General features: G+C 36.3%; 1 protein-coding gene across 4 annotated transcripts in view; it reads right to left on the bottom strand.

The window, feature by feature from the left end:
- CD36 (CD36 molecule) overlaps nt 1-26,265 on the bottom strand; it is an 81,589-nt gene that overhangs the window by 5,578 nt on the left and 49,746 nt on the right. For all 4 annotated transcript variants that reach the window (XM_004739616.3, XM_004739615.3, XM_013060639.2 and 1 more), the window contains exons 2-11: nt 25,221-25,314; nt 24,537-24,746; nt 14,758-14,918; nt 10,377-10,524; nt 9,747-9,926; nt 8,403-8,494; nt 6,428-6,474; nt 3,548-3,617; nt 2,242-2,429; nt 1,068-1,186 (exon numbers count right to left, since the gene is read on the bottom strand). In XM_004739616.3, coding sequence (XP_004739673.1) covers nt 1,068-1,186; nt 2,242-2,429; nt 3,548-3,617; nt 6,428-6,474; nt 8,403-8,494; nt 9,747-9,926; nt 10,377-10,524; nt 14,758-14,918; nt 24,537-24,656 — 1,125 coding nt within the window. In that variant the 5' untranslated portion in view covers nt 24,657-24,746; nt 25,221-25,314. The remainder of the gene's footprint in view (nt 1-1,067; nt 1,187-2,241; nt 2,430-3,547; nt 3,618-6,427; nt 6,475-8,402; nt 8,495-9,746; nt 9,927-10,376; nt 10,525-14,757; nt 14,919-24,536; nt 24,747-25,220; nt 25,315-26,265) is intronic.

Below are 26,265 nucleotides of genomic sequence, written 5' to 3'. Positions count from 1 at the left end.
ATTTTTAAAGATTTATTTTAGAGAAAAAGAGAGAAGAGGGTATGAGTAGAGAGGGACAGGGGCAGAGAATCTTCAAGCAGACTCTCTACTGAGCACGAGGCAGGTTTGATCTCAGGACCCATGAGATTATAACCTGAGCCAAAAGCAAGTCGGGGGGGCGCCTGGGTGGCTCAGTGGGTTAAAGCCTCTGCTTTTGACTCAAGTCATGATCTTAGGGTTCTGGGATCGAGCCCCGCCTCAGGCTCTCTGCTCGGCGGGGAGCCTGCTTCCCTTCCTCTCTCTCTGCTTACTTGTGATCTCTCTCTGTCAGATAAATAAATAAAAATCTATGCAGCCATCAAAAGAAATGAAATCTTGCCATTTGCGACAATATGGATGGAACTAGAGCGTATCATGCTTAGTGAAATAAGTCAAGCGGAGAAAGACAACTATCATATGATCTCCCTGATATGAGGAAGTGGTGATGCAACATGGGGGCTTAAGTGGGTACGAGAAGAATAAATGAAAGAAAATGGGATTGGGAGGGAGACAAACCATAAGTGACTCTTAATCTCACAAAACAAACTGAGGGTTGCTGGGGGGAGGGGGTTTGGGAGAAGAGGGTGGGATTATGGACATTGGGGAGGGTATGTGCTTTGGTGAGTGCTGTGAAGTGTGTAAACCTGGTGATTCACAGACCTGTACCCCTGGGGATAAAAATATATGTTTATAAAAAATAAAAAATTATACTTAAAAAAAAAAAAGAGGCTTAACTGACTGAGCCACCCAGTTGTCCCATAAACTGCTGTTTTATGCTTATCTAATATTTACTGTTTTAAGCCAATTAGAAACTTTCTCATCGATATTCCTGACTTACGAACCACTGAATAGGCCTATAAAGTTCCATACGCTGAAAAACTAAGGTTTAATGACTTTGGCATTTTATAAGCAACAATAGAAAGAAATCAATGTAATTTTCACTGAAATGAAAATAGTAATTTATCAAGATTGTGATTCAATAAATGTGATTAACAAGAAGGAGAGAATTTATTTTTTCTTTCAGTTTAATCAATAATATATTTGCTTACAGGTTCAACATCTAAGTATGTGCTATGTTCATCTTCATTTGGACTTAAGCCTTCAATAGGTTCTCCAATATCAGGACTCGCATGTAGAAAATGAGGAAGTGAAATGTATACAGGCTTTCCTGAAAACAAATTTTAAAAAATAATTGGGGATAAATCATTTCCCTCATTTCACATACCACTCAGAAAATATTTCCTTAAAAATAAAACTTTTTGAATAAAAGAAGGCATAGCTGGGCTTAAACACTGACTGGGGAATAAAGGTGGGGAGGAAATGATATGACCTGATCACTACTGTACAGAAATAAAATACAAATCTCCTCATCATCCTAGGCAGTTAATGTCCAATGTCTACTGTTTTTCCTTAGGTGTTAATTTTCAGTATGTTAAGTTTAGCTGCTAAGCACAAAATTTCAAGCATTATGTTCATGTTTCGGGCAGTGATATATCTATGAACTGAAAATTAATTTAAGAGGTTTTCTTTCTTCATTCACATTAATCCCAGTACGAAGGAGGTAAGCTAAATAAGACAGACTCCAAATTGCATTTAAGTCAATTCTTGCTTCAAAGACATACTGAAAACATATTTTTATTAACCAATTTCTTGGGAAGAAAAAGCTAGAAAAATGAAGATGGATAAGTTGGGATGCTCAGAGGAGTCTAGGAATTATTTTTATCTTATCTATCTGAAAAGACACAGGAATGGTTACAAACCAATATCCAATCAGTACTTAATATCAAAAATATACAATGATGTGAAGTGTGTAAACCTGGTGATTCACATACCTGTACCCCGGGGGATAAAAAAATATGTTTATAAAAAATAAAAAATTATTTAAAAATATACAGTGAATTTATAGAAAAAAAACACAAAAAACACCATGTAACCCATTTTAAAAAAGGGGCTAAGGACCTAAATAGGTATTTTCCAAAGCAGCAGAGAAAATAATAATGCCACCTAATAATAACTAAGTGGGGCCTGAAAAACAAAACTGGGACCTGAAAAACAAAACAAAATCAAAACAACACTTTTCTACCACCACATTTACTTCCTGGCCTTATTGCTTTCTTGCTTTGATTTTAAATTTTTGGTGGAAAGGGATCTTGAGTAAAGGTTGCATTTTAAAGAATACTGCAAATTGTATCATGGACTGTGCTACTGAGAACATTTACTCACCTTCTTTGCATTTGCCAATGTCTAGCACACCATATGATGTACAATTTTTTGAGATAACTTTTTCTGTGCAGAAACAATGGTTATCTGGATTTTGAACTGGAGATGCAAAGGCCGTGGATGGAAGAACAAATCTATAGACAGGGATTCCTTTCAGATTAATGTCAGCTCCAAATACAGCATAGATTGACCTAAACACAGATAAGAAAGAGCTTTATTCGAGGAAACTGAACTACATTCTGGAGATTTTTTTTCTTTTATTTTTAGATTTCTCTTCTTGCTTTAATTTAGAGAAACTGCATTGGATACTCTTGTCAGAATTTTAAATTCTCACTTATTTCACAGGAAAAAAATTCTTGGGAAACTGCAAGGCACACCAAGACATACTACCTGAGTATGAACTATTTTTACCTTTATGCTCAAAAGTTTCCAAGAGCAATTTTTGCTGTGAACTACCATGGGAATTTATATGGAAGACTTTCCTCACAGTTCATGTCCTCTATAGATTAAATATTCATATGACTTCCCTCAAATCTTTTATTTGTGCCCAGGTTAAATGAAATACAATGAAAATTTTTTTCTTTCAAAACTCAGTCCTGGAGAGGAAAACCAAGTACACACTGCGGCGTGTGCATGTGAGTTCTTGATATACCTATCTCATTATTTCCTAAGTGACTGCTTCAGGTACTGAGTACTCACCAACATCAAGACAATGTGCTGGGACTCAATACATATTCGAATCCCCACGTAACCCTACATAAAGAAACACTGCTCTCTTCAATGTCACAGGTAAGGAAAATATTGAGCTATTTCAAATGTTTTCCCATCATCTAGACTTTAGGAACAGGGCTAGGACTCAGCTGGCCTAGGCTCCAGTGCTTTGGTAATATCTGCTGGGAGCCACCCATTTTAAGAGGCTGGAGTAGCAGAGCAAGTGACCATTGTTCTGTATTAATGGCATCCCCTTCTCTGGACATCATTAGAAAGATGGGCATGACCTTCTAGATGGGACTGTTATTGAATATAGTCTAGTGTAGTCAATAAATAAATAAGGAAAAATAGGTCTTAAAAATTGAGAAAAAATAATTTGTATAATGTATATGATCCATCTGCAACTGTCAATTTTTATGAAAGTTATTAAGCACATTATGAATATTTGTTTATTCTGAATAAAGCAGGAAAAAATTTCCCTATGTGTACTTTTTTCCCCCAGATAATATCATTATTAAGTGTGAGCTTGAGGTCTGTGTTTTGTCACTTGGGGAAAAACATTTTGACTTCCAGAACTGCATTGTTGTCTTTGTATTACCTGCAAATGTCAGAGGAAAAGAAACGCAGTACTCGTGTCTTCTCAACAAAAGGTGGAAATGAGGCTCCATCTGTTTAAAAATCAAGCCAGTGAAAAGGGATTAGATGTAACGTCTATTCTAGAAAAATCCTGTGATCTCTATGCCAGTATGATCAATAGAAATATAAGGCAACCTGTATATGTAATTTTTAAATTCTTCAGTAGCCACATTTTTTTTAGCAAGTAAAAAGAAACAGGTATATTTGATTTAACCCAGCATATCTCAAATGCCATCATTTCAGTATGTAATTGATACAAAAATTAACAAAATACAATGTGTATATTTACAGCACATTTCAATTCATAATTCCATTAAGCCCATTTCTTAATTTCTTTCCTTAATATCAACATGTGCTTAGCAGTTACCCTATTCAATAAGTCTATATATTATATATACTCTTTGGTATTTAATTTCATATTAAATCTTCCCACTCCTTAAAAATGAAAGTTTACAAAAATAATGGCAAAATCACATGTTAAAATTGTGATTGCGTTTGTTTTTGAAATCCCTCACCCCATCAGTAGGTGGCACTTTTCTTACTATGAAGTTCCCTTAGAAGTTCTGTTAGATTTATGTTTTTCTTTAGGGAGTGATACATTACTCTGTCCTAATGGCTGATTCATATTTTTTAAAAATAATTTATTAAAATTCACGAACCAAAATTTCTCCCACACGCTTGGAAAACATACCTATCACACACATGATACATGAAGAAATAACTGGATAACTCCCGCATTTGCTTCTCCAGTTAGTTTCACTAAAATGAGCCATACCACTGAATGTGTTTGTTGAAAACAGGAAGACCCCTCCTTCAATTATGCATTCTGGGTTCTTTTTCTGGTTAAATGCCTCAGCCTTGTGATCTTGTTACATTTCACTTACACTCTTGTAATAAGTGAAATATAATAGAAGATCTCAGTGAACTTGATTCCGGCATTGAGAGAACTGGATCTTCAAGGATGGCTTGAACTCTCCAGATAGGTCACTCAGTGGACATTGTCTACGACTGCCTTCCCAACACTGTGACCATTAAAGGAAAAGGAAAAAGCTCCAGGAAACAGAAGGCTTCAGATTGGGGATGGAGGGATGGGTTATCTTGGTAATGGGTATTAAGGAGGGCTGGCAAGGAGCACTGGGTGTCATATGCAAACAATGAATCATGGAACACTCCATCAAAAACTAACAATGTACTGTATGGTGACTAATATAAAAAATAATTTATAAAGCTCCAAGACTCATCATCTGAAACATCATTGGAGATTATGCCACAACTCTTCTTAATTACCAGGGAAATAACTTACAAGATGCTGACTTTTTTTTAAAGTTCAGATGTGTATCAATATTTTCATTTTATGTCTCTTCTTACTTACTGGAGAAGGCAGAAGAGGCACTTTTAAATAATCATAACCTTTTCTGTTTTGTCAGTCTCTTTTCTCCAGTGCTATAAACCAAGAATCTCTCTCAGAGATCACATCAGAGTCCCCTGCCCTGTCCAATCTACCTCTGATCCTGTTTGTTTTCCTTCTATTTTCTTCTTAGATACCTTTAACTTTATGCTTGATGCTCATATATTTATTTTTGTGTGTGTGATTAATGAATCCTTTACCTCTCCTTTTAAAACTTACCTTTGGATAGAATTTAATTGCTTGTTTTTTTTTGTTTTTTTTTTTCTTAAACCCATAAAGAATCCTTTAGTATATAGGAGCAGTACAATGTATTTCTCTGTATCTAAGGTCTGAAGTATTATGCTTCTGTAATTACGGAAGTGAGTAGCATTAGAACACTTGACAACTTATTTGCAGAAATGCTTTACTTAGGGATTTCCTGAAATTTGGTACAAAGAAAACTCAACAAGGTTTTGCTGTTCTTTTTCTATAAGATAGTGGCAACAAAATTAAACAGATGGGTGAAACCCAACAGTACCTTTGGAAGAGTAAATATTCCCTGTGTTTCCTTTTTATTCCGTACCCTTTACATAACTTTGTATTTAACTGTCTTCATCTTTATTATATATTTTTTCCTACAAGGCACAACCTCACCAACTTTGGAAACCTCATGCTTCTGTCTCAGCTTCTGCATTGCTGGGAGCTCTCCTCATCTCAAGTTTTAATTACCTCATGGTATTTGATTCCCATTTGCTTTTTAAAACCTTAATTCTTTAACTAATAGGTCTACCTGCACTTTGCCTTCGCTTTTCTTCAAGGAGAGTAAGCAGCCAGATCTAACCCTGCTGTAAAATCTAAGTTCATACTACTTTTCCCCACTTCTAATTTAGAATGTTCATTTTGCACGTTTTTCATGGAGAGTACACCTCTAACCTTAAGTTTTTGTTCTCCCCCGCCCCGCACTCTGACCAACCACTTTATTCAAAAGAGATGGCTGTCTTGAGACTTCACAGATTCTACCTCAGCTTGAAATCCCATTTTGAAATATGTTTTACCTTTTGTAATTATCTTTATTTTAAAAATTCTGGCAATTTTAAATTATCTGTACATTACTTATAAAATATGTGAATAGTAACTCTGCTCTAAGTTTTATTATTATTATTTTTTAACCCTTTACTTCTTTGCCAGGAAGGTGGCTCATGAAGTTGAGCTTTTATAAAGCAAATGCTTCCCTAGTCATGCAGGAAAGGCTAGTCCTCAGAGATAATCCTCCAAAATCCCATCACATTAGACAGACATTTACTAAGCCTATGTAACAATAGAGACTGAATTGCATGGTTCTAAAGATAGGTAAATGCATATCCTTAACTTTCAGAACACTGTAGGTACAGGGGTGGAATTTGTGCAATAGAGGGAGGCCGGTTCATTGTATTACCACGAAACAAATGCCCTTACCTGTACCATTAATCATGTCACAATAACTTGGCCAATAGGAGAGATTCCTGAGGAATAAAAAGAAAGGAAATCAACAAACATTCTCTCTTTACAGCACATTTCTCACATTACTTTTTCTATTATGATTTGGTCCTTCTGCTAAAATAATAAAGATTAGATGTGTGACAAAAGCCAAGTTGAAGAATTGTTCTAAACCACTGAGCCCACGTTTTGTCTGAAGGATCCATTAAGTGGCCAGATTATATATTAAAAATTGCCAAATGTTAATTCAAAACAATTTAGAGAACATTTCTGAAGAAAGAAAATGGAGAAATACATCTGAAATTTAGACCTCTACCTAGGGCAGAATTTTTTTTTCACCCCATTGGGAGAAATGGACAAATTGGTAGTATTTTAAGTGTTCAAAATAAATAGGAGAAAAATATTATAAGTGGTTAACTGATGTAAGCTCAGTCTGAGGGAGAAGAGGGGTGTGAGGAGAAGGAAAGAAAAGCAGATGTTGAAGAAAAAGAAGAGACTGGAAACCTGCAGATCATCAATTTATACTTTTCTCCCTTTTAATGCTTGCAGAAGCTGGCATTCAAGTAGGACGGAGCTAATTCCTACCCTGGTGTCTACGCAAGATATATATATATACATATATATATACATATATATATGTATATATGTATGTATCTGGAAGCACTACAAACAACAGTAGTAATAGTTTCTCTGTATCTTCAGTCACTTTTTGGTGATGGAAAACTTTTTTCCCACTGTTAACGTATCATCCAGTGACATGTCAAGGCAACTGTTGCTTTTTTTTTTTTTTTAAACAGAATAAGTGGACAGTCATGCTCAGTCTTGCCAGGATCAGTAAAATTGATCTTGTCATAATCTCAAAATGCTGTGGAATTCTCACTCCGATTAGAAGCACTTAGCAACTCTCCTCAAAATGTCTCTGTAATATTGAAATGGCAGAAAGGCTCATGTTCCCCAATATACAGTGATGCTATTTCCCCCAAAATAAGCATTTAGAAGTGTTTTTCTTCCACTAGACTTTTCTACAGAAAGATGTACTACCTTAGTGAATATTTAATGGCTGTATGCAATTTTTAGATAGACAGTGTGAGGCAGTGGTTACTTATATTAATAAAAACATTTCATCTCTTTCAATTCTGACTACTGTATTCTTTACCAGGAAATAACTGAGCTAAAGCAAATTTATTAACCTTGATTAGAAAAGGACTCTCTTCCCTGACACTTACTGAAAATCTTCCCATTTTTTACACATAGGATAAATTATGTATACTCCAGATGAACAGTCAGGAGCTAGGGGGGAAAAAAGCAAATCATGACTATATGTATTTATCTCATTCTATTACTCCTTCAAAGGAGGCACGTTCTTTATTTTCAAGTTTAATATGCCCATTTTAGAACTGCATTAGAAATACTAATTCCGTTTTTGCACTAATAAAGGCTTAAAAATGCTGATTTGCCAATACAGAAAATGATTTCAAGAAATTTTTGAAGGGAAAAGTCATGAAAACATTTGCATAAATTCATTAAGTTTTCATCTTTATAGACCCAGGCAGTCATGCCGTGACATGAACAATTTTTATTTGATAGGCTTCATAGAAGTGCAACACACCCAGCACACTGTTTTTCTAGCTGCTAGTTGTTGGTTTATGTATTGATTTTCATCCCTTCCTTTGCAGTCACAAACTGTAGACCCATCCTGCGGCAAAGATGGAAATAGTCCCTTTGGATTTCTTTACATAAGAGAACCTGTGCATGAGGGTAAACCAAATTCTCAACTGGGGCTGATTTTCAGCAGCTACACATGGGTGTGACCAGCTGTCATAACTAAAGGATTAATACCAGACAGAACAAACTTTCCAAGGCTGAGATACAGGCAGGTCTGGTGCCTGTGCCTTGTTGAATGAATACCACACCTGCCTCCCCGTACACACACTTCCGCTGGATACTTACTCACCTTTTACCTTTGTAAGTGTCAATTATGGCAACTTGGCTTATGTTGTCTTTCCCAGTGAAAACCGTATACACGCCATCTGCAGTGTTGTTGTACTGAAAAGATAGGTACAAGAAGAAATCACTTCTAGGACAAGCCATATTTTCCAAGTTTTAAAATATGTAACTCGCTTTTGCATTTTTCCAGATTCTGGTGGTTTGTGATTACATGGCTGGAAATACATATGCAATGAAGGTTTAACATTATTGGTCTCAAACATTTTAAAAAGATTGCATATAAAAGGCACCTAGAAATAAGTGCTTGAGGTTGAGACAAAGGAAGGAAAACCTGTAGCAGAAGCTGACATGATCCAAATTGTAGTGCTCTTTGTCCTAGCTAAGCCAGTAAGGTAATTTTACCACTACTATTATACTGAGGTGAGGGGATATTAAAAAATACCTATGAGAACAAGGACAGACTTCTAGAGGTATTCCAAATGTCATGGTCTTTTCTTTCTTTCTAAATGCTATGATCTTTAATAAGTGGATACTAAAAATTAGGCCTACAAAATTAAAACAGAATTAGCCAAGGAAAGAGTTATGAGTTTTTGAGTTTTAAAAAAAAGAAAAGATACTAGCTGAATCTCTGATCCTTTTAAGGCTTTCTACATTCATATTTATTGACCTATAGCCTTGCAATCCTGAACACTAAAACTAAACAACAAATTGGAGAATATAACTAATACTACGTATAGTGCCAAATAAGCCACAGTCAAAATTCCAATTCGATAGTTAGCTTGTCCTGTTTATAATTTAAAACCTTAAGCTATAAGTAAGTGCATTGCCAGGTTTGCTCCTTCTGAAATCTGCTGTTATTTCATAACAAGCACATTAAAATAGGACATTGCTGATTCATCCGTCTCATTGCGTGCAAACTTAAATTTATATTAACACAAATCTGAAGAGGTCTGAAGGAGGAATGATAAGATGAATCCATTTAACACAAATAAAAATATGATTATTAAACTTGATTTTTTGAGAAGGGAAATCAAAACCAAAAATAGAATTCAAAGCCTTATTTTGTATTTTACGACCTACTTTAGACAAATTGTGAATTTCTCCAAGAGTGGAAAACTAATTAAATCTCAGCTTCTTCATTTTAAATTTAATTGTTAAATTTAGATGAATTAAGTTTTCCAACCAGGAAAGCTGAAGCCATCTGAGACAGAGATGTTAAAAAATTAGGATATTTATTCCCAGATCAGAAATCATGTAAACACACTAAATTATAAAATTATAGATTACCAATGCCATCATATTTATCCAATTAACATATAAAAAAAATCAACATTCATATTTGAGCACTCACGGGATAAAACACACCAACTGTCGTAGAAATAGGATATGGAACCAAACTCAAGAACGGATCTGTATAGCCCCACAAGAACTCTCTCACAGTTCTTCTTTGAAACATAGAAGATTTTGACTTTTTGATAAGTGAATTGAGTACCACTTGAACAAATGCATTTGGATAGAGATGGGGTGCAGCCTACAAAAAAAAAAAAAAAATTACTGCTTGAGACATCAATTTTAGTACCTATTTAGTACCTAACAAATAGATGGATCCAATACTACAATAACGTTCAATGGGGGAAAAAATCTGACTGGATCTTTAAAATTATTACCCAGTCTTGCCAGGTCAAAAAAATGTAGTTTGTCTAATCCCTAGATAATTACATTTCTCTGCCTCAGTGCCAGTCACAAGGAGACATTTAAAGTTAGACCCTATTTTTTTTTTAAATGGTATACTACTTTAAGTGGTCTTCTAATTCAGTTGTTCTGATTTTTGTCTTCGTTCCAAATGTCCTACACGCCATTCAAATAATGACATAGGAATATATTTTTATAAAAATGACAAGAATACTATCTGATGATAGACTAATGATAGTCGGTTCTAGGGTATTTCAAAACAATTTTGTTATTTGTCTAGTCTACTCACAGCTACAGCCAGATTGAGAACGGTCAAAGTGTCATTCTCTGTTCCAACAGAAAGTGAAGGTTCGAAGATGGCACCTTTGGGCTGGACAAAAGAGACTGTGTGGCTCTCGGAGTCATGGGTTATATTTTCTTTGGCTAGATAACGAACTCTGCAAAACAGAAATCAATAAAATTCAGAATAAATGTCTCAAGTGAGCAGGTCTCCACTGCCATCCATTCAGGTAACAAATAACTTTTGAGTATATAGAATATGTCAAAAATTATGCTAACCAATTTGTTTAAAACGATAAATAAGCCAGTGCTGGGTCTTGGGCAAATAGAGAAGGGGACCTAAAATCTGCATACATGGGAAAGGTAATAGGTGTTTATAAGAGTTTTCACAGAATCCATGGGAAATAGATACAAATCCAGGTTTATGATGGTCATCGTAGGAGTAAGGGTTAAGACACGATTTGGTAGCAATTCCATGTAAGTGGTCTGACTGACAGAAGTTAAGTGAGGAGAAACCGGGTAAAAGCCACATTGTATATTGTTAGAAATGCAAATTGTTGAATTTGGTTGGATGGCAGAGTGAGTAAGAATAGTGGGAAATAAAGCCATCAAAATGAGTAAGATCTCAAGCATAAAAGGGCTGCATCCTATCCTCTATTATTCAGCCTTTATCCTGAGGGTATGTAGGAGACCACAGAAAGGTTCCCTTAGGGGAATAGTAAGTCCCTTTTCTTACATTAGAAAGAATGCTGAATGTATACAGTCTGGCCAGCACTGGTATTTCTATATTTTCTAGTACTTTAATGAGAATGAAAGATAACTAATGAAATAAATTTCCATTTTACAGGCCAGTTCCCCTCCCCACTCCTGCCATATATTAAATACTCATTAGTTCTAAGTTCCCGGCTGTAAAGAGTACCAACCACTTTTTAGGAACATGGTGAAGGCTGATTATTATAAAAAAAAAAAAAAATCTTTTGCAACTACAGGATATTTACTGAGACAAAATAAGTTACACATCATTCACTGCATTACCATATATGTGAATATCTATAAAGGAGATGAACAGATAGCTGAGGTAAAGACTAAAAACACATGGGACTAAAAAGATGTAAAACCAAAAGACACAACATTTCACTCAAGTATAATAAAAATGTAAATTGCTGGGTGGCGCTTGCGTGGCTCCGTAGGTTGGGCACTGGACTCTTGATTTCAGCTGGTGTCGTGGTCTCAGAGTAGTGGGATCTAGTCCCAGGTTGGGCTCCATGCTCAACACAAAGTCCCCTCAAGATTCTTTCTCTTCCTCTCACCCTCTTCCTGTCCTTGCTCATGCACATGCATGTGCACTCTCTTACTCTCTAAATAAATAAATAAATAGAATCTTTAAAACAAAACAACAAAAAAAGTAAATTTCTGTAGGGTAGAAATTAGGAGTGTTTTATATCCCCAAGCACAGTGACTGGAACCTAGTGAGTTATGGATAAATAATTTTTGGATGAATAAATTAATTAAGGGATAACATTTCTTCAAAAGAGTTCACAGTGGGATGGAGAGATAATTTATTTTTAACATGATTTTGTCAAAGTCTTATTATTCTTTGAGTACTGTAGACATACCAAGAATATACAAATCTGAAAGGCAAACTGGACAGTCTATTGCTAGTCAACTAATATTTTTTCTTATGTAATTATATCTTAAAATTAGACAACCTGCTATTAACATTCAAAACTGAAGCACTTTAATTTTCAGGAAGACTTATGTATGTGTAATAACTGAAACAATAGCAACCTATGTGACCCAGATTCTAGCTTACTTAAGTTGTACTAACAATATTACACCAGTAGATGGCACTAAGAGAAAAAGCCTTTACACTGACGCCTGTGTTTAGAATGTACATTTAGAAAGAGAACATAACTGCTCACTTCCTTTGTTTAAAAAATAAGAATGTACATAGGTTTTGCAAAGTGTTAGTTAGTAAGGTCAAAGGGAGAAATGTGCCTTAGATTTTGCTGCATATTGCTTTCCTTGTCCTTCTGCCAGAGCAAAGTAACTTAAAAACAACAAAAAAAGCAGTAATGTTGGATCAGAGATTCTCAGGGAATTACTGAATCTTCATAGAGACGATGAAATTGCAGTATACATAATTAAGATCTCAATCCAGGCAATTTCTGCTTTGACCCATGTTATACCTTGTCAATCAAAGTTTCACTGAACTCACTTTAGCAGACATGAGTCAAATGAGCCTGTGGTTCTGAGGGAGGGAAATCCTACTTCTTTGCCAGTTTCAACTGCATTCAGTGTATAATTTATGTGGAGGCAAGTTCGCTTCAACCTATTAGCTATTAGGAAGACTGAAATTATTGACTTTTTCTGAAAGATAACTGATTGTTTTCCCATTATTAAGGCATCTAAACAGACACTAATGGCTTCATTTTGGTGACATCATAAGACAGGATGATCCCTAGTTAATTAGATATCCCTTTAACGTTGTTATACAAATGGGAATTTATTGATTATAAACTTTAGCTGCAAAGCCAACTTCTCTAATTCAACCTTCCCCTCACTGCCTCTCCAAGTCAGTCAAGTGTATCTAACCCTCTGTTCCTTGGAGAGGTAGGCTAAAGTCTCTAAAAAGGAAATATCAGAGCATGACTTGGGCTGGATTCTGTATTATGTTTATATTTCTCCATATCTGAAGCAATATCCTTAAAAATAGGAAACGTGACCTCCCCAAAACAAAAATAAAACAGAAAAGGAGTTCTCAAATTCTAACAACTATCTGCTTTCCTCACATGTATTCAGTTCTCTCAGGTTGTAATTTTCTTAATAATTTTTCTTAGATTCTCATTAGTTCACATTGAATTCTAGATTTTCATAGGTATACATCATTGCTACAACATGTTTGGGGGGAGCAAAATACTTATTAGGCTTTTGATAATGACATGAGAACTCTAAGACCATGAAAAAAATGAAAACATTTTGCAAGGTTTTTTTTTTTTTTTTTCAACAATGAAAACCAAGTGTTCTTCAAGAGCACTGTGAATAGTCACAGAGGTTTGCACAGAAACAAGAGGCTTGGGGACAATCGCCAGGACAGAAGTATGTATCATAAACTAGGGCAACAGGCACTACCTTCAAAATGGCTGTTATATTACATTTTGAGTGGGAGTTGTCAATCTAAAAACATGCAAATGTATAAAGAAATAAATTATGTAATTATAGACTAGCTAAAACATATTAAAATGATCAATTATAAGAAATCATTGTAAATATGAAATTTTGTAATAATAATGGGTCATGCTATATAATGAGTTATAATTATCTTTGAGGGAAAAAAATCACACATTGGTATAATGAATAATACAGTAAGACTTACTTAACTTCCCACATGGATATCGTAAATGTATTCCTTATCCTTGGTGATGGTTAGTGCCTTTAGCACCTCAGTCCCTCCCCACTTTTCCTTCCTTATAGTTGGAAAAACTACATCATCTTCAACTTAAATAAGAAAAAAAAAATGCAAAAATCTAGGAGTCACCACTTCCTAGGTTTGTGAGAACAGGGACACATCACTTCACTTCCTCTGGTGTCAGTTTTATTTAGTTTACAAAATGAAAACTTCTGGCTAATCATTCCCCTCTAGTATCAATACCTGAAGATTCTATTCAAAAGTATGTTAAACTATTAAGGAATATAAGATATAGGCGTACCATCTTCAGTCTCAGTCCTAGAGAAAACAGAAGGATGAAACCACTGAATTGAAACAAACACCTGTCTGACTTGGAAATTAGTTTCGATAGAAATCCTTAGCAGATCCTGCAGTTAAATAAAATCAGTTTAATGCTATGATTTGCAAAATTGGTTATGAACTGAAATCACCCAGAGAGTCTGCAAAACCACTCCTGGGCTCCAACCCAAGAGTCTGCCTCATTTGACCAGGGGTGCCATCTGAGAGTTTGCATTTCTAGCAAATTTCCAGGGAAGGCTGATGCCGCTGGGGCGCGAACCACACTTCGAGAACTACTGGTATAATGCATACAGTCAATTTTTGGATTTTAAAATACTCTGGTTTTAAGAGTTCTCATAGATTTCTTGCTAGTAAGCATGAATATTTCAGAGTTGCCAAAAGTATGTGTCACAAGTGTGAAACGCCTATAACTTCTTAAATGTAAGGCAGTTATTTGATGCCGCCAAATTTCTAATAAAATTTGTATTTCCTATAATCATTAAATCTCTTAGATTAAGATTTTCTACAGGCAGGAATAAAATATTTCAATATATATTACTGGAAAAAATAATAAGTACATCTGAAAACGTCATTTTACAAGTGAAAGTCTTTTCAGAAATACAAATGGTCAAGGAAAGAATGCCACTAACTTGTGGGGACTCACCTGTATGTGTAAGGACCCCTTTGTTTGACTTTGATTTTGCTGCTGTTTGCAACCACTTCTTCTGGGTTTTGCACGTCAAAGATCCAAAACTGTCTGTAAACTTCTGTGCCTGTTTTAACCCAATTTTGAAAGGCAATTGTACCTTCTTCCAGTACAACTTGCTACAAAAAGGAAAACAAGTTTGTGTTATTTCTTTGTAATAAATATGGGCGCTTCTGGGAATTTAGAACTTTTGGTGAGCCACTGCAAGGACCAAGCTCAAGGACCTTATTCAAGAGAACTCTTGCAAACCTGTCCTACAATTGCAACAGAAATGTTTTCAATAAATTATTATAGCAACCTCTTTTAGTCAACCTTTTATAAAGGCAATCAGTATGTGATACTGCAGACATGGCTGGTGAATTAAGGCCATCAGTTGGCAAGGTTTACAGTGACTCTCTGGTAATATTGCAACAGTTAAACACAATTTATTAAGCAAATTTTATTAAACCTCTTCCAAAAAGTTCCTATCAGCTTGAGCATTAACTTCTCTTCTGCCCTCAGACTGAGGAGACAAAACAGAAAAGTGAAGAAAAATCTGGCAGTATTGAAAGCTTTGATTTTTCCTCAGAAGTTGTACACTTCGGAGGATGATCACTTAACATTTGTTAAATTAAGGGGGGGAAAAAAAGGCTTCTCGATGAAAAACACAAATCTGACTTCTCTTCAAAATCTTCAATCCTGGGGCAACTGGGTGGCTCAGTCAATTAAGCATCCAACTCTTGTTCAGGTCATGATTTCAGAGTAGTCAGATGGAGCCCTGAGCAGGGCTCCTTGCCGGGTGTGGAGCCTGCTTAAGATTCTCTCTTTCCCTCTCCATCCCCCCATGTCTGCTCCCATATTTTTTCTCTCTCAAAATCCTTCTCAATCCCTAACTCAATATATTTGTGGTAACTGAAAAGGACATATTTCCAAAAGCTGCAATCGTCTAACATTATTAAATTACCGCTTTTAGAATAAAAGGATGAAATAAGGAAGTTGTCTTATTATTCTTTTGTGGAATTCTTTACAAATTATCAATGCCCCATGTAGTGAGGCTAAACAAGTAGAAAAAGTACCAATGATGGAACCACAAAACCCTATATTAGAAACCTGTTCCCTTGTTTTAAATGCCGTGGGACTGAGTAGAAAGTCACCAGACCCCTCAGGGTCAATTTCATTACCTATTAATTGAGGGAGTAATGGGTGCTCTCCCAGTTTCTGTCCGTGCCTTCCACTCTCTGAGTAAGTCTGTAAAGCTATGGTAACCAGTGCAAACAAAGGTGATTTGATATTTCCGGTTAAGTACCTTAGGAAGAATGCCCAGAATGGAACTCCATCTTTGTGCTTGAGGAAGAGGAAGAAAAGTATTTCACAGAAAATGCACCCAAAGAAACCCATGACTACAGAACAATGTGACCTGTTCATTTCCCTCACCAGGAAGCATCAATTCATAGAATGATGAATTGGGAAAGGACACCGAACATTATCACATTTTCCAGGCGAGCTCTCTGAGGCTCTGAGGAACTATGTGGGTGGCCCACGGGCACTCTAAGAGCCGCAGAACCATCATGAAAATCCTGGTCTCTGACTCTTAGACTAGTCCTCTTTTACACCATGCTATTACTATCCACCCCCCCCCCCCCGCGTTACCTCTGCATTTAGTTGGAAGAAGTAAAACTAAGTTTCATATCTTCAGGATAGATTACTTATTGCTTAATGCAGAGAATAAGGAAATTCCTTAGAGAAGAACAGGGCACCAAGCTAAAATGCTATTACAAAACTCCACGCTGTTGCAATGCATTTTCACTGGGCTCACTGGAGCTGCTAAAATGATGTGAGACCATTATTTTTGCAACCACAGGTCCTTGAAAAACTTTTTATTAGCTCCCCAGAAGTCTTCTTTCCAATACAAACAAGCTCAATATTAAGACAGAGTTACAAATAGATGAAGTCTTACGGCTATTCTAAATGTAAAGGTATTTGATGAGGGTTTTGAAACTGACCCTAGGATAATTTACCAATTTCACAAGCCTGTATGAGGGAAAGAACACGAGAACATGGGCACTACTACTCTTGCACTGTAAGAATCTCCAGGACTAATGCAATAGCAATTATTTATCATATAACTCCTAAGGCACACATTTTACTTTAGTTCTTAATGAAAGAAACTCAGTAAATGTTTATAGAACTGAAAAGGAACTGTGATGGAAAGTACTTGGCAGGACAGAAAGCCTCCCTAAACCTAAGTTGCGTGCATTTAAAATCAAAAAGACTGTCAGTGCTGTCATGCTTTTCTTTTAAAGGCCAGGAATCATTCTGCCTTATTTGTTGATCAGGAGGTATTTTTTTTAAATGGGCAAGTTGAAACACAAAAATTGAAATGAACACATTGAATTATCAGCTGTTAGAAGTAGGGTCATCTTACCCATCTCTGGCTTTTTTCAGGGGTAGAAATGAGTTCTGGAGAAAGTCTCATTTCTAGATTTCCCCATCTAGAAATGAGTTCTGAGTCATTGTTATGTGACAGTTTAGTAGCAGGTAATAGAGAAATCAGTTCTTACTCCAAACCTGTGTAGTTTCCATAATGCATGGTTTGATGAGAGACAATGAGAAAAAATACAGAAACTGTCAAATTAGGGATTCATTTCTTCCGGTCCTAAGACTACTGTAAGTATTAGAAAATAGTACAGCCACTCTTTAAGTGGCCACAAGTTCCTCTAATTTTAAAAGGAACAAAGAATTTTATCCTGGCTTTTAAGTTGGATTTGGGCTATCTAGCCAATTTTGCAAATCTCTCACTATATTCAAAGTATGGAGTCGATAATGATGTACATGAAAAAATAATATAATTTAAGGTCCTCTCACTTGGCTGACATGTCCATCAGGATCTATCTGTTCCTGACCTTAAGCACACAGTCTACCATCCCCAGTCCTGACTGGACTCCAACCTGATGTCTCTCCTGTGGCAAGAACTTCAGCTGGGTTGGAACTTCTATTTTGCTACATTAATTTGAAAGCAGATGTTTGGAACAGTGGTGTCTTCCACCTAGTTACATACCCACTGGATCATCGCTATTGCAGGAAAACTGTTCATTACCACCGAGGGCAACTTTGGTGTCATTATTAAAATGCCCTTGATATCCTCCTATGCGTGGAGTAAGTAGGGTACCAGTGTACCCAATATTGTCCCATTTCTCAAGGATCTCATAAAGTGCTAAGAGAATTATGTGTAGCAGAATTTAGTGTATGACTTAGATTCCCTATCCTCACCCTGAACAAGCATAGTGGCTTCTTCCAACAAAAGAGAGTGATATATTTAAGAATGACACTAGATCCTATGGGGTTCGTCCCCAGTTGGGTCCTGGGCAAACCACTCAAACTGAGGCAGGTTATTTAATGTCTTTATACTGTCAAGTTTATCATGTCAGTTTATCTGTAAAATAGGGATAAAAAAAGTATTAGGCTGAACCACATGAAATTAGCATTTTTGAAACTCAACATAAGTTGAATATGGTTTAATTGAATATTTAGCCTCCTAGTTGTAGAGATTAATAAATGTGAGCACTTCGAACAGTGTTTGCACATGGCTAGCAACATTCAGTAAATCTTAGCTATTATTCTCATACAAATCCTATCCACCCTTTGCGGGGAGAATTCTAACATCATTCGTCTCTGGGCTGCTTGAATTGTTTCATTCATAGCATTTTTTGTCTCAACCAGTCATGTGGCGATAACTTACATAGAATTCTCTGGCACTTTTTTCCTGCTATTTAGTCATTTTAAAATTTATTCTCACCGCAGTGACATTAAAAGTTCCTTAAAATGCAGAAACATACCGGAAATAGTCTTCACCCTCCCCATTCACTATCACAATTTGTTCCGTTTAGGACAAGTTACAAGCCATTTCCTCACATGCAAAAATATGTGTGCATTATGCATGCAAGTGAGTGTGCATGTGTGCATGTGTGCACGTGCACACCAACCACACTGAATTATGGTATTAGTGGCAGTTGTGCCGACAGTCAAAGAAGAGCTTCAGCCTCAAGTCATCAATTAAAACCCAGCACAAGATTTGTTGAAACCCAGGAAATTAGCCTCCAAAAACTGATGTGAGAACTTAATATAAGAGGCTGTGCATTCAGCGTGAGTACCAAATTATGCTGATACATTGATACAACTTGGATGGGAGGCTGAAAATCATATACACATACCTGCTATTTCTTGAAACACTATGTTAAGTAATTTTATTATCGCAGTTTAAATAAAAAATTTATGTAGTGTTTAATTCATTTTTACACCTCTAATTTAAAATTTATACTGTTTCATGTTCATGTTTATGTTCTCATATATTGTCATTAAATAATACAATTTCTACAAATCATTTTTTCATACCTGGAAACACTGTAAGATGGTATTATAGAAATAATATAAATATACTATTTAAAATATGAACTATCAAGTCAAATCTGGGCTATTTTAATAAATAATTATCATTTCAATTTATTTTATCTGAAGGCATGTCTTATAAGCTACCAAAGGGTTGTTCTTTTCAAGAATAGGGTGTAATTGACTGATGGTATAATTTAACATCAGTCTCTTAGGAGGAAAGAAAGGAAGCTTTAATTTCCTTCTTGGTGTTCTATACTTACTATGATAGGGAAATAAAGATTTATTTAAAATTACCAATGTTACACAAATATTTATCAAGTGATATAAACAACATCAAGTAACCAATTATCTTTCGTAAGTGGTGGCAGAACTTTGACCTTTTTCCAAAGTGTTGTGGTAGTTTCCACATTTGTGACAGCTAGTGCCAATGACTTTGTCTAGCTATGTAAGACTGCATAAACCTGCTGACTCCACAGAACTTTTTTAGCAATCAGAGTCAGAAGTACTGCTGGGAAAGTATTCAGCTATAATCCGTAAAAAGCATGATGTCCCTAGAAAACATCCCTTAGAAAGTAAGTAAAATTAATGTTTTGTGTATACATACATGCATACACATATATATATAAAAGAAGTAAAATTTATGGACTATTTTAGACTATTTCAAGTGCTGACTCTGATATCATTTAGATCTAAATGATATCAGAAGACCGCATGTAGTTCCAACTCCACTTCATAAATGAGATAACAGTATAGGATGATTTTCTGACCTTTTTCAAGTAAACACTTCATTTTTTTTTTAAAGGGTGCTTGTATGCAGGTAACAACTTGCCCAATTTGCTATTAGTCAGTTAAATGAAGAAAGTAATCTTCAGTGAGTTTCAGTAGCAAACAATAACCAGAACTAAAACATTTATATGTTTGCAAAATAATAGCTTTAACCTAAGTGCTCCTGAAGCAGGGGGTCTTAAAGGCACTGGGCTCCATGGGTTTACTCAGAGATTTGACTCCTACTCAGAGTCAAGCAGATACATGTTGCAATCTTATTTATTTATTTATTTATTTAAGATTTTATTTACTTATTTGACAGACAGAGATCACAAGTAGGCAGAGAGGCAGGCCAGCAGGGGTGGGGGAGAGCAGGCTCTCTGCCCAGCAGAGAGCCCTGATGCGGGGCTCAATCCCAGGACCCCGGGACCATGACTGGAGCCGAAGGCAGAGGCTTCACCACTGAGCCACCCAGGTGTCCCTGCAATTTTATTTTTAGAACAGTTTTTGTAAACTGAAGAAAAAAGAAACAGCCTAGTATAATGAAAGAAAAAGCCCTGGCATCTTTATAGGACTAAAACTGACAAGATCAACGTGGCTATATGGAAATCTGGGAGAAAATCAGGCTTAGTCTTAAATATGTCAGAGATTCTGACCCCTAAAGGGATTCTAATGGTTCGTCTTAGTCTACGGACATGTGGCAGGCATACGATATAAACTATCAGGAGTTTTTTGAAACTTATTCCTCCTCAATTTGTTTCATGCCTCCTTCTCCTTCTAGGTTCTAGATCCGTACTCTCCCACATGGTCTTGTCAAAGGTTGCACAGACAACTCTTCAACAACAAGAAGAGGAAGTCCTCCATCTCTATGCTGCATTTCCCTGCTAAATTTGTTATCCTACCCTACTGAATTTATAGATTCAGTAACCTTAGTGACATGTTCTAACCATTATTTCCTGAATTTTCATCGGCCTGAGAGCATTTGATTTTCTCTTTTCTTGAATGCTGGCCCCCCACTAACTTCCAAATTAATTACACTCTTTTGTTTTCATTTCTTCACATACAATTATTTGTTTTTGTCTTCTTACCTCTGAATTATAGATAAAACTTGTTGTGATCTGCTTTTTTGTCTCTATACTCAAGTTCTTGAGAAAGCACGACTGTTTAGTTTTATCTGTAATCTCTATAGCAATGATCAATCCGAGTTCTGACCTTTGAAATATACACTGATATTCTCATCAAAACACTCATAAAACCTGAGTCTTTTTTTTTTTTTCTCCCTCCTATAGCACATCTTCCCCAATAGCTCAGTGGGACATCTTGAAGTATTTTTACCCTCTTTCCTAATTTAGTTCCATATCCAAACTGCACCACACTCCATCACTTTTTTTTTTTCCTATGTACTCTACCATGTGAGCCCAGAGCACCTTTGTGGTATCACGTGCAGACTGTGCAGAGATTTTGCCGAACAGGACTCTTTTAAGGTTCTCCCTGAAAGTGGCTATGTCTTACATAGGCTTTCCTTGTTCTGTTTTTGGCCTCCTCATGCTTCAACCCTTTCTATGGCAGGATCACAGTGCACAAGACTGTGTGTGATCTAGTCTCTGCCTACACACTGTCGGGGTTTGGCAACGGACTCTTCTGGCCACATGAGTTGGCAAGTCAATTTAAGGTCGTGTGACTAAAATGGATAAAATAACTGCTTCTCATAGAGATCTGCAAAGATTAAATGAATTGGTATATTTGAAGCTCTTCACAGCTCTGAATAAATGCTGGCCATATGATACCAATCTCTACGTGCAGGTTTTGTTATCTCTTACGCCTATAAGAAAACAGCCACCAATTACTACTGCCTGCCATTCAGTCAATTATTCTTCTGTCTGATCTTCGAAGCTTCCTAAATTTTACCCCATGCTGTTTTTCTAATCATCTCTTTTGTTGATCCTGTATTTGGGCACATTTTCTGGATTCTTCCCTCCCTCTTCATAGTTGTTAGTTGCATTTTCACAACTTTTTCCATAATATTAATCGGTCCTCTGATGCATTTATTGCAGCCCTCTTTGGACTTTCAAAATCCTATGCTTGATCAAAATCCAACATGTTCACATTTCTGAAGTTACTATTCTAAGAAAGAACTCCAAGTAGCATTTTCCCATAGGATACATGAGGCTCATAGTTCTTTGTATGTTGGTATGATATACCATCTCCAGTTAAATCTTAAACTTGTTGAGGTTAAAAAAAAAAAATTTCCTCTCTGTCACTATATAAAAGCACATTTTTGGCATCTCAAAACCCTTACTTTTCTCATGATTAGTTAATCATTCAATGTTATGAATGTAGAGATAAACGTTAAACACTTAAAATAGATGTTAGCACTTCACACACTGTTGACTGGAGAGGCTATCTGTACTACTGTTGTTGAATGAAGAAGAAAAAGATAAATGATCAATATTTAGCTACTGAACATCAATTATGTGTCAGAAAAAAAAAAAAGCCTAAAATTTAGCTGCACAGTGGGAGATTATGGTGACTTTCCGTTCTGGAGACTTTTCCAAAAGATACATTGTAGCCTTTACATTAGCAGAGACACTGATTCTGTGCTCTCGCCACAGAAGTTCCAGAAGGGAAGCACAGTTGATAAAGTAGGAAGAGGACTATGCAGTGGCATTCCATCTCACAGGGTCACGTGAGCCCCACCTCACCAGCATCTGCTTGTCTCTCTTGAAACGGATCATAAATAATAGCAAGAAAACTGGGAATTCCAAGGAGGGAAGGGTAACATTCCATTTACAATATATTTTTACTTTTTATTTTATTTTTTTACAATATATTTTTAAAGTTGAAGTTAAATGCATGGGGTTTCAGCTTTGCAATGGGTTAGTAATAGCAATGCTAGAAATGCCTAGATTATTACTGAGAAAATACAGCACTCATATAGAGGAGCCATTATCTCAAAAATGGCCTACTGTCCTATCTTGTGTACTAAGACAATAGCTATAGTGAGAAACAATTTATTTATTATTTATTTATTTGACAGACAGAGAAAGAGGGCACAAGCAAGGGGAGCAGCAGGCAGAAGGGGAAGCAGGCTCTCCGCTGAGCAAGGAGCCTCATGTGGGACTCCATCCCAGGACCCAGAGATCATGACTTGAGCTGAAGGCAGGTGCTTAACTAACTGAGCCACCCAATGGCCCAAGACATTGTCTTTTAATTTTAAAACTATTTATTATTGGGGGCACCTGGGTGGCTCAGTGAGTTAAACCCTCTGCCTTCGGCTTGGGTCATGATCTCAGGATCCTAGAATCAAGCCCCATGTTGGGCTCTCTGCTCAGCGGGGAGCCTGCTTCCCTTCCTCTCTCTCTACCTGCCTCTCTGCCTACTTGTGATTTCTGTCAAATAAATTAAAAAAAAAAATCTTTAAAACTATTTATTATTTATACTCATTGTAAGAACAAGAGGTCAACAGGGATGAATGGATGAGGGAAGTAAAGGTTTTGGCAGTAACAGAAATTTCAGTATAAATTGGTAGGTCTAGCCCATTTTATGGATTTTTGTTGCTCTCCATTGTGTACTATGCTCCTTAACCCTCTGCCTGGGCCACTGACAGCTAGACAGGCTGCAAACTGAGGCTAGCACTCAGATAGCTTTTTTTTACATATAATACTTGCCAAATAAAACCTTAGTATACGTGCCCTGGGGCAGGACACATGCTCTCAGGGTTCACAACAGTTCCTGTTCTTATGTTATTTTGTTCTTGGAATTTTTTTTTTTTTTTAATTTTTAAAAACCCTGTTTCATAACCCCTGAAGCCATTTGAATTTGCCACCCATGGTTTAGGACTCCAGCCAACCTGCTTCTTACTCTCATGCTCTCCCCGCCCCACCCCTCAGTCAAAGTTTGGTGGATGTGAAGCTCATTAGGAAGAATGACGGTAGTAGATGAATTCTAGTTTGTCGAATTTTTGCTAAAACAACAGGCAACTCAATGCATAAACGTTGGCTTATGTCCTACCTAACTTTCTGAAAGAATTTTCGCAGAATAAACCTTTATAAATAGGAGATGTTTATAAGACAATCTTATGTCATTACATATTATAAAAAGGAGCAGTTTGAAAAATAAAAAAGTTTATACCAGTTTTACCAAATATTCCTGCTTCATTATGAAATATAATCCATTTTAAATGTGTATGTATGTATGTGTATATACCTACCTACATATAAATATATTAACTTCTATCAGTATGAACCAAAGTACAACTAATTTTATAAATGTACTCTCACAAAGCACACTTATTTCTCATCCAAAAGCATATCAACATAGTCCTGAGACCTAGTGAAAAGCAATCACTTCTACTAACCTGCGTACCTCTACACAGCTTTTGTCAGAATTGGAATATTATGCTTAAGATAGTGATGCGTTCATGTTCCATGTACATTATACTTTTAACATTTCTCTACCAGGTGAAGTTGCAATGGTTCATTACCCCCTTTTTATTAAAGACACAACGTTGCCTGTGACCAAGAAATAGAAAACAGGTACCACAGCAAAACAGGGACAGCAGACTGAATCCCAATGACAAGAAATACCCTTTAGACTACTTGTACCTTCTTAATGGTCTTCTCAATAAGCATGTCACCAACCGGCATCAGAATACCTCCAAACACAGCCAGCACTGCGCCGATGACAGCACCAGCGATGAGCCCACAGTTTCGATCACAGCCCATTTTCTTTATAGGGGAAACAGGACTGTTCAGCACCTGCTTCTTCCAAACTCCTGGCTTTGCTTAGATGGTTTCAAGAGGCCTGGGTTTAGCCTTAGAAACAGATCATAAAACAGAAGCTTAAATAATCAGTATGAGAAGATCAAAGTACAAAGACAACGCAACTGAAAAGTCATTTTGCCAGTTATAAAAAACAGATGCTTTTCCTTTTTGTTTTAGAGATGGACTTTCTAGGTTCGGTCCTCCCCTTCTCGATGTTAACTGTCTATTGGTGGAAGATCTAAAAGATTTCGTCAGAGAGTATTTCCTCAAAATTCTCATCTTTTCAATTTTCTACCGTTGGATGATGAGCACTAAAATCTTATCTCAGGAGAACATGCCTGCTGTACTTCTGGCCTCCTCTGCTTTCCTGGGACCCTTGGATGCTGGCTAGTTCTTTATCTGGCTTCACTTCCCAAACACAGCCAGCCACAGCCTTCCTGGAGCTCTCCTGCTCATGAAGATATGTGGACTGAGGTCTTCTCTGCCAAATGCTAATTATGATAACACACGCAGTTTCTACTATACCTTATTCACGAGTATCCAGCAAGATACAGATTTTAGAGGGAATGTTCTGAGCAGTCTCAGAAAGAATCAATTCTTCTAATCATTCGTAAGCTCTCTGTTAAAACAAAAATGCAGAGTTAAATTGGGAAAATAAACTGGGAATTAATACAAACACAAACACAGCCAGAGAATCTCTCTCATGGCACCAAAATTATAACCACTACTAAAAGAAAATATCTCATTTTCATGAATATTGAGCTCATGCCTGATTTTTTGTTTTATAAATAATGTTAAAACCTGAACTATTTGAAAGAAGTGTACTTCACTTTCAATTTTATTGTTAATAACTGAATTTTGGATAGACCATAGATGTGAAGAATTTAAATACATGAGGTAGAGGATATGTAGTTTTAATGATAGGCACCGCTTTGTTGCGAGCCTCAGTTTTTTTTTGTTTTTTTGTTTTTTGTTGTTTTTCTTTTTTGCATATTCAACTGCAGTATTATTTTGTCATCATGGGCAATTGCTTCACACCAATTGTGCTAAAATCAACTAATTTGTGCTTGTATGTAATTGCACCGATCTTACGTTTGGTATCTTTATACACTATGTGGTTATTTCACAAAGACTGAAAGGAAATTATTTCTGATATGAGTGGATTCTATTGTAAGAAATAAGAATTTGTTCCTTCTAATATTTGAAAGCACATTCCTATTTTTGGTTACAACTTATTTAAGTGGGGATGACCTGGCATTGACGAACAGTTAAAATGTGCCTTGTAGCTTAGAAACAAATATTCCCTGCTTCATTGCCCAAGACCTTGGAAAACATAAATGCCAAAAGAATGGAGACTGCAGACAAAAAAAAAAAAAAAAAAAAACCCACACAAAATATTTTTTGCCAATACTTTATTATTTTTTTAAATTAATTTATTTGACAGACAGAGATCACAAGGAGACAGAGAGAGGGAAGAGGAAGCAGGCTCCCTGCTGAGCAGAGAGCCTGATGCGGGGCTCGATCCCAGGACCCCGGGATCATGACCTGAGCCGAAAGCAGAGGCTTTAAC

The sequence above is a fragment of the Mustela putorius genome, unplaced genomic scaffold (assembly GCF_011764305.1).
Source record: "Mustela putorius furo isolate JIRA1106 unplaced genomic scaffold, ASM1176430v1.1 tig00003845_pilon_pilon_pilon, whole genome shotgun sequence".
In the NCBI taxonomy this organism is placed as follows: domain Eukaryota; kingdom Metazoa; phylum Chordata; class Mammalia; order Carnivora; family Mustelidae; genus Mustela; species Mustela putorius.
This window is presented reverse-complemented; position numbering and strand designations above follow the sequence as displayed.